The following is a 15,562-nucleotide window of genomic DNA, read 5'->3' as shown; positions in this document are numbered from 1 at the left end:
CTGGAGGAGGCCATTCAACCTGTGATGCTAATACCAGCTCTTTGAAATCCAATTGATCCCGCCATGGACTGGGTTCCCCTTATGTTTATACATTCAGTTCACTTTAGAATCTGGTTCCATCTTCCAGGCAGGCTTAGTGGAAGGACTGGTCCCTGTGCTGCACTGTTCTATGGTCTATAATTGACTCCTACATTATAACAAAGCTCACCAGTGCCTCTACTTCCCCAAGAGGTTAAAGAAATTTGGCATGTACTTTCACATAGACACTCATTTATCTGCTCAAATGCACATATGCTCATGTACACACACACACACACACGCACGCACGCACGCACGCACGCACGCACGCACACACACACACACACACACACATTCCTTGGTATCCCAGTCTTACAGTCTCCAAACAATCCAAACTAGGCTTCATTTCCCCATTGCTTCCTGGAGATCTTCCCAGCATCTGATGGTAAAAGGGTTTAGACCATCACTTCATTGCTCAATAAAATGTACCTCTCAGGTTCTTTACCCACCAGAAACTGAGACACGAAGGCTCGGTATCAGCAGACAACTCAGGGCTGTAGAGGCGGACCTTTATGATCTTATTGAACTGTTGGCTGGGTGTCACAATATAGTACCCTGGAATTAAAGAGCAGTCATTGAGTCTTTGTTACAGAAACAAGAACTTGTAGGTATATGACACTGTTGGAGAAAACTCCCTCTGTATGAAGGGATAATGAATGAAATGGACCCTTCAAGCTGAAACTTCATCCAGTTCCCCTCTTCATAGATGCTGCCTAGCCTGTGGCTTTTTATTTCAGATTTGCTGCATCTGTGGTAATTGGTAAGGAAAGCTCCATATTAGCTATTATTGGAACATATCATCGTACTCTGCGGTGTGGGCAGGGGCTACAGCGTGTAGGTGAGTGGGTGAATCTGGGGGGAGTGGATGGGGATGTAGGGATAATAAAATGGGATCAGTGTAGGATCAGTATAATTGGGTGGTTAATGGTCAGCACGGACTTGGTGGGCCGAAGGGCCTGTTTCTGTGCCTCTATGACTACTGAAGGTAGTGACCAGAGGACCAAACAGCCAGCAACAGAATGGGACGAGGAGCAGCCGAGCAGGAGGAGGGACAGGGAGCTGGAGAGGGAGCAGAGCTAAATAGAAATGGAGGTGAATAGAGTGAGATTTCATTGAAAATTACGAAGTTCTTTTTTTATATTCATTCAAGGGATGTGGGGTTTGTAGGCTGAACCTGCATTTAATTGCCCGTCCCTTGTTGTCCTTGAGAAGGTGTACAAGACAGTCGATGTTTGGTCAAGACCCTTCATCAGGACTCATAGGTTTCTGGTTATTAAGGGAACCAAAGGATCATGAGATAGTTCGGGAAAGTGAGGTAGAAGATCAACCACCTTCTTGATGAATGACAGAGCAGGCTCGAAGGGCCAGAGGCTTTCTCCTTCTCCCATTTCTTCTGTTCTTTGTGTTCTCCGCCCTCCGCAGGTCAATGCAACAGCAGTCACGAACAAGGTCAAAGAAAATCCAGAAGAAACATGACAGTCGAAGAAAGGATGCAAAAATCAGCCCGCAGCTAGAGGAACAATTCCAGGTAGGGAAATGACTTGATTGCATACCTCCAAGACATGGGCAATGTTGCAGAACTGATGGATTGCTCATCCTTGAAGGAAAAGAGCTGAAATTTTAATTTGAGGAAAGGAAAGCAAATAAACATAGTTCTCTGCAGAAAATGTGATATTAACAAAACATTTTCCAACCTCATGTGGTGTTTTATCAGGGTGACCTCCTGGATTGTGGCTTTTGTGGGGGCGGATTGTTTGAAATAAGAACGACCATTATTGGTTCTGAGCCCCGTCCACTCATCACCTCTTTGTTCCCTGGCCTTTACTCCCTCCTGTTTGGGCAACACTTTGAATTTTTTTTTCCGAGCTGGGAAAGCTGTGTTAAATATATGGTTGGCAGTGGGGCACAGAGAGGGCAGTTATGTTTGGTGTGAGGGCACACTGCTGTGAAGTTCCAATGAACACAAAGCATAAGGTGTCAGCCACAAAGAAATAGGCCCTGTACACTTCAATTAAAACTAAAATACTACCAAAGTATTGAAATAAAAACAGGAAGCATTAGAAATACTCATTAGGTCAGACAGCATCTACATGGGGGAGAAAATATGAGTTAATATTTCAGGGTGATGAATTTTCATCGGGAAAATTACAAGTGAAATGGCAGAGTGGAGCAGCTAAGTAGAGTTGCTGCCTGACAGCTACTTGGGTTCAGTTCTGACCTAAGAAAAAGTTAAAATCTGGGAAGAGTTGTTGGGAATGGGGGAGATTAAAAATAGGATCAGTGTCGGATTCGTTTACATGGGTGCCTGATGAGTCAGCATGTACGTGGTGGTCCAAAGGTTCTGTGTCCGTGCTGTGTGTCACTCTGACTCTTTATGAAACACGTTTTAGGATGGAATGTTACGCTGCTACAAAATATTTTTATTTAATCCATGGAATTTAAACATCCCAACTGTTTTATCGGGATGGCAGGATTTGAACGCAAATCTCTGGAGCACCAATCAGTACACTGACTACTGGTTTAGTGGCTTAACAACTACATGCCCATAAAGTGCTCTCACATTCATTGTGAAGACCAGCTTTGTATGCCACACACACACACACACACACACACACACACACACACACACACACACACACACACACACACACACACACACACACACACACACACACACACACCCCTACATACACAAATCCACATACGCTCAAACGCACACACACAGAGATACACACAAACACAGAGACCCACATACATGCACACATACACACAAACACAGACACAGAAATGCACATACACACACACAAATAGACACAAATATACACACATACTCACACACACACACACACACACACACACACACACACCTACATACACAAATCCACATACACTCAAACGCACACACACAGAGATACACACAAACACAGAGACCCACATACATGCACACATACACACAAACACAGGCACAGAAATGCACATACACACACACAAATAGACACAAATATACACACATACTCACACACACACACACACACACACACCTACATACACAAATCCACATACACTCAAACGCACACACACAGAGATACACACAAACACAGAGACCCACATACATGCACACATACACACAAACACAGACACAGAAATGCACATACACACACACAAATAGACACAAATATACACACATACTCACACACACACACACACACACACACACACACACACACACACACACACACACACACACACACACACACACACAGGACACATCAGCAAATTGTGCATTGCACACCATTGGATGGTGCCTCAGGAGCACAGATGGCCCAGGAATAAAGTTGTAAACTTTATCCAACACACAGTCATGCTATGCAGTAGAATTTCAAATCTGACAACAAGAGTAACTTGAATTTCTAAAGCATCTATGACATTAGAGAGCATCGTAGACTACTTCTTAGGAGCATTACCAAACAACTTGTAACACTTAGAGACAATGAGGGATCTGAGAACAGGGTATGAGAATGCTTGGTTATCTTAAAGAAGATGTAAGTGAGGCAGAGAGAGTTAGGGAGGAAATTTCAAATCTCATGGCCTTGGCGGTGAAGAAGTGGCTGTCAGTAGTGGGGGGATTACATATGGAGTAAGTAATGGGCCAGAGTTACTGCTATCTTGGAGGGTGGAAGAAATGCAGGAGGTGATGCCACCTGTGCAGTAAATACAAAGTGATTGTTCTAACCAATTCACTAATCGTACCTGATTGATTCCCACACGTGTGATCATCAGTCGGCCCAGTGAATGGTGGGTAGGAAGGGCCATTCATTCTCTGCCAATCACCCAGATTCTTTGGATCTTGTCTCCAATAGCAAAATCCATCTTGAAAATCGCAGTCTATTTTCTCCTGATCTACAGAGAAAGACCACAGGGCAGTTATGGTTAGGGACCAACAATGAGGCACCAAGCCCATGCATGGTAGTGTAGCAGTTAGTGTAACGCTATTACAGCGCCAGCGACCCGGGTTCAATTCCGGCCGCTGTCTGTAAGGAGTTTGTACGTTCTCCCCGTGTGTCCGCATGGGTTTCCTCCGGGTGCTCCGGTTTCCTCCCACATTCCAAAAAGACGTACAGGTTAGGAGCTGTGGGCATGCTACTTTGGCGCTGGAAGAGTGGCGACATTTGTGGGCTGCCCCCAGCACATTCTCAGTAATGCAAAAAGAGACATTTCACTGTGTGTTTCGATGCACATGTGACTAATAAATAAATATCTTATCTTAATCTTATCCTTGTTTCCTTTAATAATATAAACCCGGGTTAATTTATTCTTGGTGATTCAGTCAGCCTACATCACGTGGAGCGAACAATGCCAAAACTAACAGGATGTATGTTCTTGTCTCTCAATGCGGAGTAACTCTCCGCAGAGAACAAAGACTCAAATAGTTCAGGAGTAGCAACTTTGGGTTCAAGAGGTCCTGTGGTTGCCAGAGCTCCTTACCCCCAAGAGGTGGTAGGGTGATGGGTGCTAAGTGGGCATTTCTTGCCTCATAGGTGAGCTGTTGTAGACTGAGTATCTGTTTTGCAATCCCCGCTTCACCCTTGAATTTTTTGGAGAAGGAACTTCAAATTTGTATGAAACGTATCCTGAATTTTATTCACACAGGCCCACTCTAATTTTAAGACCGAGTTCACCCTGTTCGCGATTCTGACTTGAGGACAATTGCTTTATCATATTGAATCATCGCAGCGGGGAAGCTGCAGCCAGTCCCCAGGTTACAACAGGGTTCCGTTCCTGAGAACTGTTCGTAGGTCGGAAATGAACAATGACAGTGTGCAGGAGAGGTTCACGGAAACAGCGGTGAGGGGAGACCGAGCAGGTGCGGGAAGAGTGGCCACCAGCCAGTCTCACTGACTTGGAGAGCGAGTCTGCTCAGCGCTCCCGGCTCTGCTCTGCTCCACCCAGCCCCCAGTTGTACTGGCTCGGGGGAGGCACGGTGGGGTGGGGGGGGGGGGTGAAGAAGGCACAAGGAAAAGCCCCACTCCCGTCTAGCAGATGCCTGCAGCCCCGCAGCAGCTGGCAAATCCATCCCCATCCATCCCACCGGTCTCCCAGACACTCGTTCATATGTACGTGGTGTCCATAAATTGGAAGGCCAGTAGAGGAGACATTTCCTCACAGTTACAGCCACCCAGGCTCAAACCCGACCTCTGGCGCCCTCTGTGTGAAGTTGCCACGTTCTCCCTGATGCCTTTAGTGTTTCCTCCAGGTTCTCTGGTTTCCTCCCACATCCCAAAGACATGCTGTTGGTAGGTTAACTGGTCACTGTAAGTTGTCCCTGGTGTGTAGATGGGTGGTACAATTTAGGAAGTTGATGGGAATGTGGAGAGAATGGACTACAGTCGGGGGGGGGGGGGGAATGGGAGTGCACTGTGAGATGGCACAGACTCAATGGGCTGAATGACCTCCTTCTATGGCATAAGGAAGTGGGTCCCTGCTGTAGTCATCTTCATTTTGATGAATTGGATGTGAACATCACTGTGGACACCAGAATTTACTGCCTTCCTCTATCTATTTCAGAACGATGCTCATTCACTCACCAGGCTTAAATTCCACAGGCAAGGTTGGCATTTTACCTCATTGTTCTTCCTGTCCTGAATTAAGTGACTATTTAGGAAAATTATACTTATTCACTTTTTGGGACGTGGATATCACTGGCAGGGCCAGCATTTAATTGCCCTAAAAAGGGTGGTTTGTTGGGCCACCTCAGAAAGCAGTAAAGAGTCAACCACATTGGTGGGTCTGGAGTCACATATAGACCAGACCGGGACAGAATGGCAGATTTCCTCGCCTGAAGGACATCAGTGACTCTTAACTCTACCTCTCTCGGTTATTCTGTTATTGTTACTTTAGCATTTCTTTTTGCACTACTTCAGATTGCACTACAGTCTTAGCACCACTCTTTTGTTCTTGCTGTATTTAGAACATAAAACAAAGAACAGAACACCACAGGAACAGGCCCTTCAGCCCACAATGTCTGTGCTGACCATGATGCCAAATTAAACTAATCCCTTCTGCCTGCACACGATCCACATCCCTCCATTCCCTGCATGTTCCTGTGTCTGTCTAAAAACCTTTTGAATGCCACTGTATTTACTGTTGTGTTTATTATTACCATGTATACTCTTTACTCTGTGAGCTTTATGTGAGTAAGGAATTGCACCGCACCCTGGTTTATATGACAATAAACTAATCTGATCTGATGACATGATCCATATTGGTATTTACGACAATTTTGTATCATTTTATGGTTGTCATTACTGTGATTTCCTGATTTTTTTTATCAAATGCCAGATTATCGACTGAATTTAAAATGCTACCGTGGATTTGAATTCGCATCTCTAGATTGTTAATCCAGGCTAGGTTGCTCTCTCTCTCTCTCCCTCTCTCTCTCTCACATACACTCGCTCGCTCTCACTCACTTTCTCCACAACACTGTGTCCTCCCATACCTTTTTGGGGTAATTGACATCTCTCTGGCTGCTACAGTCACATATATATTAACCCAAGGAAAGGTGACAGATTTCCTCAGTCTGATAACTGTGGTCAATCAGAAGGATTTTTTACAGTAGTCCTTTCTTTCCTGGTCACATTACCGACTATATGTATTTTTCACTCCTGTTTACTGAATTAAATGGCTGAGTTGCTGTACTAGGATTTGAACTTTCTCCAACATTGTTTAAGGACTCTGATGTCACTTATGAGATGGACTATGATTTTATGATCTACCTTGTTGTGACCTCGCACCTTATTGCACAGCACTTTCTCTGTAGCTGTGACACTTTACTCTGTACTGTTATTGTTTTTACCGGTACTACATCAATGCACTCTGTACTAACCCAATGTAACTGCACTGTGTAATGAATTGACCTGTACGATTGGTATGCAAGACAAGTTTTTCACTGTACCTTGGTACAAGTGTCAATAATAAACCAATACCAACACTGGACTCAGCAACATTACCACTGAGTTGCCATAGTCCAGATCTCCTGGCCATAGACACTGTGTGCTTCCTGTCAAAACCCTCCCTTCTTTCCAGTGATAGCGACACTTACTGCTGGCCACGCTGAGGTTAAACACAGTGAAGATTGCGTTGAAACCAAGATCAGGAGATGAGAAATTATCCGAATGGAACTCCGCCGTAGCCTGGTTGGAAAAAATCCATACCGATCCGGGATTGGAACCTGACAGTGAGGCTAAGAGAAGCACATCAGAATTAAGATTGAGTGATTTTATCCAGAGACTCCAAATCATCCTGATTTTCGTTCCCCAATGTTGGGACTTCCCTCATTCTCAACATCCTCCCCGATTTCCTCTCCTGAGTCAGCCCAGCTTTCCTGTTCCCATGGGATCCTTTGGTGAGAAAGGAGGAGGTGGGTTTTAATTCTGAGCTGGTTTTAGTCAGCTGAGGAAGTTTGGACATATCCAACCTCTTTAGGTTGCCAAAGAGAGGTGATTTTTAACTGTCGAGGCTCATTCACATCCCACCACACAGGTGCTTCCTAATGCACATACATGGGAAATGGAGGCCATTCAGACCCTCAACCTTGTTACCAACAAAATAAAAAATAAAGGAAGTAGGCCGTTAAACCTACTCCACCAATAGTCAACATCATGATTGATCTGATCGCCATTTTCCTGCCTGTTACCCTTGATTTCCCCCATGGACCCAAAGTCTATCTCAACTGGCATTCTGTTCCAGTCACCTCATTGTAGGAAGGAGGTGGAAGCTTAAGAGAGGGTGCAGAGGAGGTTTCCCAGGATGCTGCCTGGATTAGAGGGCATGTGCTATGAGGAGAGGTTGGACAAACTTGCGTTGTTTTCTCTAGAGCGGTGGAGGCTGAGGGGAGACCTGATAGAAGTTTATAAGATTATGAGAGGCATAGATAGGGTAGACAGCCAGAGTCTTTCTCCCAGGGTTGGAATGTGTAATACTAGAGGGCATGGTTTAAGGTGAGAGAGGGAAAGTTCAAAGAAGATGTGCGGGGAAAGTTCTCCTTACACGGAGAGTGGTGGAGGCAAATATGATAGAGGCATTTAGGTAGGCATATGAATATGCAGAGAATGGAGAGATATGGACATCATGTAGGCAGAAGGGATTAGTTTGGTTATGTATTTAATTACTAGTTTAGTTAGTTCAGCACAACATCGTGGGCCGAAGGGCCTGTTCCTGTGCTGTACTGTTCTGTGTTCTATGTTCTAACTTGAATATCTTCAACGACTTGTCCTCCACAACTCTCTGGGTTAGAGAATTCCAAAGATTCACATTCTTCTAAGAGAAAAAAAAAATCCTCTTCATCTGCGTCTTAAATGCTGTTGTCATTCAATGCAACCGATAACATGTAATTCCATATTCCTGACAGCTTTTAGTTAACAAAAGTCTTTCAATGTTGACAATTGAAATCAATATACAGCAGATTGTTTGCAGAGAGAATTTCAAATTCCTACCACTGTCTATCTGTAGAAGTGGTTCCGAACTTTATTCTTACAATACCTGTCTCTAATCATTGTAGTCTATCCCCGAGTCCCATGTTCCTCAATCAACACACGGGAATACAAGAGGCTGCAGAGAGTAGTGGACACAGCCCGGTCCATCACGGGCACGGCCCACCCCACCATCGAAAATATCCACAGGAGGCTCTGCCTCAAGAAGGCAGCATCTATCATCAAGGATCCCCACCATCCGGGTCATGCCCTCTTCTTGCTGCTACCATCGGGCAGGAGGTACAGAGGCCTGAAGTCCCACACCACCAGGTTCAGGAACAGCTACTTTCCTACAACCACAAGGTTCTTGAACCAACCTGCACAACCCTAACCCTACCTCAGCAACGGAACACTATGGACCACCTCTTGCACTACCATGGATTTGTCTCTGATTGTGTCTTTCTTTTTAACACTGCTTTGTTTTCTCTCTTTCTTCAGTCTTGTATAATTTACGTTCTGGGTGTTGTCTGTACCTACGTGCCTGTGATGCTGCTGGAAGAAAGTTTTCCATTGTACCTGTACCTCAATGTACTTGTGCATGTGACAATAAATTCAGCGTGACTTGACTCTTCTGTCTCTACCTCATCAGACCATTCCCCTCAATTTCTTAACATACTTTGATCAAATCACCTTTTCAATAAAATTGGAGGGAAAGTAATCACGGTGTGTTTAATCTCTAGGTAGAAGCGGATAGCTGGACATTTTAGGAAGCTCAAGATCATAAGTTCTGGAAGCTTGTCTCTGATGAATCCAAGGTAAATCACGGGCAGTTTATATGTAGGATGAGAGATCCCAATCAATAAAGGCCACATTTCTCTTCAAGTGGCCCCAGAGCAGCCATTCCATTGCTTTTGATTTACCTGTGAGGTACTACCTTGCCCAGTAAGCCTTAACAATGCCTGTCCATGGACCCAGATTGACATATATTAATAAAGGTCCTGTCAACAATAGGTAGGTACGGCAGCTACGTAAATTCAGATGGGTGGATATTGAATGGCAGTAAGTCTACATCACAAATTATAACAGGGTTTGGGTTCGCACCTGGGTGTCTGAATCAGGAAAATCTATCCTCCATTCTCCAGTGCTTTTACATAGAGAAGGAGAAAGTAAGTTTTCAACCCTAAAAATGGTTGGGTTCTTACCGATTAATTCTTTCTTGGAGCCTGTTCCCTGGTAGAGGTCAAGGATATCAGCAAATTTCGATGTTTGGAAGTTCATGAAGCTCACCTTGATATGAAGGCCTGGTTCAACTCTAAACACAAGCACACACACACACATGTGGACATATGTAAGACTTTATATACTGCATAGGTTTTCAATTTCAACATAACTTTACCAGCCATCTAATTTCTGACCCATCCCCATATTTGTGGAGAGTTTTGGGGGAACGTTTGGACACAACCCCAGACCACCCAAGGACTGTTGTCCAATCCTTCATTAAGGTTGAGATCCAGGTCCAAAGTGTTTGCTTCTTTTATAATTGGTAATTGGTTGATTATTGACACACGTACCGAGATACAGTGAAAAGCTTTTGTTTGCATACCAGCCAGACAAATCAGTTCATATGTAAATATATCGAGGTAGTACAAAAGGAAAATAATAACAGAGTGCGGAACATAGTGTTACAGTTACAGAGAAAGTGCAGTGCAGGCAGACAATAAGGTGCAAGGGCCATAATGAGGTAGATTGAGAGAGCAAGAGTCCATCTTTATTATATAAGGAGTCTAATAACAGTCCTTGAGCCTAATGGTACGTGCCCTCAAGCTTTTGTTTCCCTCCTCTACAGGAGGGAGGAGAAGAGAAAGTGATCGGGGTGGGAGGGGTCCTTGATTATGTTGGCTGCTTTCCCGAGGCAGTGGGAAGTGTAGACAGAGTTAGTGGAGGACAGACTGATTTATCATGATGGACTGGGCTACATCCACAACTCTCTGCAATTTCTTGCGGTCCTGGGCAGAGCAGTTGCCGTACCAAGCTGTGATGCATCTGGATAGGATGCTTTCTATTGTGCATCCGTAAAAATTGGTGAGGGTCATTGGGGACATGTCGAATTTCCTTAGCCTTCTGAGGAAGTAGAGGTGCTGGTGTCCTTTCTTGGCCATACCATCTACATGGCTGGACCAGGACAAGTTGTTGGTGATGCTTACACCTAAGAACTTGAAGCTCTCAATCATCTCCACCTCAGCACTATTGATACATACAGGGGCTCCAGCCCACTTTCTGAAGTCAATGACCAGCTCCTGTACTCCATCTCGTCATTGTTTGAGATCACCACAGCGGAGCAGTGGAGTGATTTAAGAGTTGCTGAATGGTCTGAGAGGGTGGTGACCTTATTGTTCTCATGTGTTTACACTCTCTCATTAGAGATCGGCAAGTTATTCAAGGGCTGATGAGACATTGGTTTCCCTCATACCAAAACCATCTTTATTCCAGCTGATATGGGGAATAGGATTCTTTCTAGATGATAGGAGGGTTTAGTGAGTTCACACAGCCCAGACAATGAGTGAGGGCCACCCACACCCAACCAATGTGAGCATCCTCCTAGGATATCAACCCAGGATTCAGGGCCATCTGGAGAAGGGTTCGAACCCCAACACTTACTCATCAGAGGTAAGATATGCTCCTACTAATGCTAAACCTCTAGCCTAGGGGGTGCACTGTGCACACCAACTTGCATCTACCTCATCATGGCCCTTGCACTTTATCTGTCTACCTGCTCTGCACTTTCTCTGTAACTGTAGCACCATATTCTGCACTCTGTTGTTTTTTCCTTTCGTACTATCTCAATATACTTGGATAGGCACATTAATGTGCAGGGAATGGAGGGGTGTGGACATTGTGTAGGCAGAAGGGATTGGTTTAATTAAGCATTTAATTACTAGTTTAATTAGTTTGGCACAACATTGTGGGCCGAAGGGCCTGTTCCTGTGCTGTACTGTTCTATGTATTTATGTATGGAATGATCAGTCTGGATGGCATGCAAACAAAAGCTTTTCATTATATCTCGATACATGTGACAACAATAAACTAATTACCAATTAACAAACCAATTACCTATTAACAATTATCAATTACCAATTTACAAACTGTTAGAGAAACTCACCTAATGACCCATCTGCAGAAAGTGTTCTGACCGTAGAGCTTGAGGGAATGAAGGGAATGGAATGAACCAGAGTGGCCTGTCAGCAGAAACTTTCCGTCACAGGGCGTGGCTATGGGAACAAGAGAGCAATATTGAGTGACCTCCTCTGCACAGTATGTACGCAGCAGTTTACGGATGTGTTTGCAATGGGGACAGAGAATGCTGGAAGACTACACTGAGTACCTTCAATCTGAGAGTGGGGAGTTGGCCTGCAGGAAGAGGAGTAACGTACAGCCCAACAATTTTATATTGTGGTTCTGTGCTACACCAGCACTTGGAAGGGCAGGCACAGTAGCGTAGCGGTCAGCGTAACGCTATTACAGCTCCAGTGACCCAGGTTCGATTCCCGCCGCCGTTCTCCCCGTGTCTACGTGGGTTTCCTCCGGGTGCTCCGGTTTCCTCCCACATTCCAAAGGCATATGGGTTAGGAAGTTGTGGGCGTGCTATGTTGGAGCCGGAAGCGTGGTGACATTTGGGGGCTGCTCCCAGAACACTCCATGCAAAAGATGTGTTTTGATGTATATGTGATTAATAAAGATACCTTATCTTATAACACTTTATTCTGCATTCTGTTATTGATTTCCCTTGTGCTACCTCAAAGTACTGATGTGATGAAATGATCTGTATGGATGGCATGCAAAACAAAGATATTCACTGTACTTCGGTACATGAGACAATAATAAACCAATTTACCAATTTTACCAATTTACCAATTCTTCATCCAATATTTAGAGAGGCTGGAAAGGGGAAGGACAACATTGAAAAACATCACCAGCACTACTGAGGCAAGTGTGAGAGATTGGCTGGCCAAAATTTACTTCTGATCTGAACTCTGGGTTAATGGGGTCATAATCATAGAGTCGTCTGCTCTTCCTCATTAGTGATTTGAATCAAGGGTTATTCCTGATTCCCAGGTTCAGGTTCCCTTCTCTCCACAGATTATAGTTATCTAAAAATGAACGTGGTTCCATTTTGGACAGAGTTGCTTCTGAGTCAGGCCCCATCGTATAAAGGTTATTCATAACTAGCATAGCAGAGAAGACACACAAAGATTACTGCTGGAGAATGGCAAATCACACCTCAGAGTCATTGAGTCATACAGTTATACAGCATGGAAACAGGCCCTTCAGCCCAACTCGTCCATGCTGTCCAAGATGCCCATCTAAGCTAGTTCCATTTGCCTGCATTTGGCCCAAATCCCTCTAAACCTTTCCTATCCATGTACCTGTGGTGACAGCGGAGCTGAAGAGGAGACTCATGTTCAAATGAAATACTGGTACAGAGGGGCTGAATGGCCTGTTGTGAATTTCCACATCACCTACATTGAGTACAAGACTTGGGACATCATGTTACAGCTGTACAAGACATTGGTGAGACAGCACTTAGAATATTGTTTGTAGTTGGGAAGGATGTCATTAAGCTGGACAGGGTTTACAGAAAAGATTCACAAGGATGTTACCAGGACTGGAGGGCTTGAGTTATAAGGAGAGACTAGGGCTTTTATCCTTGGAATATGGGAGGCTAAGGGGTGACATTATAGAGGTTTATAAAATCATGAGGGAAAAAGATAAGGTGGATGATCATAGTCTTTTTCCCAGGGTAAGGGAGTCTCAAACTAGAGGTGAGAGAGGAAAGATTTAAAAGGCATCTGTGGGTAGTGGCTGTATGGAACTAGCTGCCAGAGGAAGTGGTGGAGGTGAGTACAATTATAAATTTTAAAGGATATTTGGACAGATATATGGATCGGAGGGGCTTGGGACAAATGCAGGCAAATGGAACTAGCTCAGGTACGCACCTTGGTTGGCATGGACAAGTTGGGTCAAAGGACCTTTTTCCAAATACATAACTCTACAACTATGCTTGCTCCATCTTTCCTTATTACTTTATCCTTTCTGCTTGTTTGTTATGCTGGTATATCTATGAAGAGCACATGGAATTGAAAGACCGACTAAAATCAGCTTGCCCTTTAAGTCCTTTCGTGACCTCTTGACATCCCATAATCCTTTGCAGCTGATGACAGGTGTAACCACTGCCATGGTGAAGGACCCATAAAACAAGGCACAAGTTAGCAAAAGCAAACCACAAACCCACTGGAAAGAGTCGGTAACTGTACCACAATATTTCTCGCTTTCATCCAGGGCATCAGGGCAATCAGATACTCCGTTGCAGAACAAATCCTGATTCACACAGGTCATCCCATCACCGCACATCCAACTTCCTGGGAAACACTGGTCTTTGGCACAATGGAAATAAATCAGAAAGAGAATATCAGTTGCAGTTGAAATCAAGACCTTCCTGGACCCACCAACCCTTCTGAATTTCTCCCCTTCCTCTCCTGATCACTGACAAGTGTTGGATGGCTACTGCTCGCCCCCATGACCATTGCATGAGCTGCAGCCGCAGATCGTTTTGTCCAGCCTTACATAGTTCCCTATGCATCCAGTGAGGCACATATATCTAATATTATTCCAGGTCTGAAACAGGTGGGAAGCTGTGTACATCCTGTCTACATCAACAGCGCTGAGATCGAGAGGGTTGAGAGCTTTAAGTTCCGAGGAGTGAACATCACCATTAGCCTGTCCTGGTCCATCCATATAGACGCCATGACAAAGAAAACTCACCCGTGCCTCCACTTCCTCAGGAGGCTAAAGAAATTTGGCATGTCCCCTTTGACTCTCACCAATTTATATAGATGCGTTGTAGAAAGCAACCTATCTGGGTGCATCACAGCTTGGTATGGCAACTGCTCTGCCCAAGGCCGCAAGAAACCGCAGAGAGTTGTGGACACAGCTCAGCACGTCGCGGAAACCAGCCTCCCCTCCATGGACTCTGTCTACACTTCCTGCTGCCTCAGTAGAGCAGCCTGTAAAATCAAACACCCCACCCACCCGGACATTCTCTCTTCTCCCACCTCCCATTGGGCAGAAGATACAAAAACTGAAAGCACGTACCACTAGGCTAAAGGACAGCGTCTATCCAGCTGTTATAAGACTATTGAACGATCCCCTGGTATGGAGTCTTGACCTCACGATCTACCTCGTTATGACCTTGCACCTTATTGTCTGCCTGCACTGCACTTTCTCTATAACTGTAACACTTTATTCTGCATTCTGTTATTGTTTTCCCTTGTACAACCTCAACGCACTGCTGTAATGAAATGATCTGTATGGATAGCATGTAAGACAAAGTTTTCACTCTACATGTGACAATAATAAACCAATTTACCAACTTTACCAATTTACAAGCTCATTTGCAAATGTAAATTGACAGTTCTGAGCTCAGTCTTCCTGCTTTCAAGATGGTTACTACCACTCACTTAAAGGTGTAACCTTATAGAGATATCTAAAATCATGAGGGGCATAGATAAGGTGAGTGGTCACAATCTTTCTCCCAGGGTGGGGGAGTCTAAAACTGGGATATTTGCAACAAGCTTAATATAAACTTTTGCAACAGAGCTGGATATGGTTAAAAAGGAAACGTTTACTGGGCTGTGTGGAAAGCTCGGTGTGGCCAATACAAAGGCTCTGTGTGGGAAGGACAACAGTCTAGGGACATTCCACTCCTGGGCAGAGAGGAGCTGAGTTTAGTGGGGAAGCCCCTTCAAACAATGAAGGGGCATAGCACCCCAGGGGACCCCATGAGTGGCAATGGTGCGATGTAAATTAAAAACATCTGTTAACACTACTGAATGTATTGACCAAATGACATGAATAATGTTTTGCATTGTCTTTACTCTCTTTGTATTATGAATAAAGTTTATTTTTGAAATAGAGAAACTACTGGGGGAGTTAGGCTAAAAGAATGGTTACACAGGAAG

At 44.5% G+C, this 15,562-nt stretch overlaps 1 protein-coding gene across 1 annotated transcript in view; it reads right to left on the bottom strand.

The window, feature by feature from the left end:
* Positions 1–15,562, bottom strand: part of tmprss15 (transmembrane serine protease 15) — a 60,538-nt gene that overhangs the window by 38,488 nt on the left and 6,488 nt on the right. The window contains exons 5-10 of the mRNA XM_052015240.1: positions 13,859–13,978; positions 11,707–11,815; positions 9,749–9,858; positions 7,178–7,318; positions 3,829–3,978; positions 528–633 (exon numbers count right to left, since the gene is read on the bottom strand). Of these exons, the coding sequence (XP_051871200.1) occupies positions 528–633; positions 3,829–3,978; positions 7,178–7,318; positions 9,749–9,858; positions 11,707–11,815; positions 13,859–13,978 (736 nt within the window). The remainder of the gene's footprint in view (positions 1–527; positions 634–3,828; positions 3,979–7,177; positions 7,319–9,748; positions 9,859–11,706; positions 11,816–13,858; positions 13,979–15,562) is intronic.

The sequence above is a fragment of the Pristis pectinata genome, chromosome 4 (genome assembly GCF_009764475.1).
Source record: "Pristis pectinata isolate sPriPec2 chromosome 4, sPriPec2.1.pri, whole genome shotgun sequence".
In the NCBI taxonomy this organism is placed as follows: Eukaryota; Metazoa; Chordata; class Chondrichthyes; order Rhinopristiformes; family Pristidae; genus Pristis; species Pristis pectinata.
Note: the sequence above shows the minus strand (reverse complement) of the source record. Positions and strands in the feature narration are given on the sequence as shown.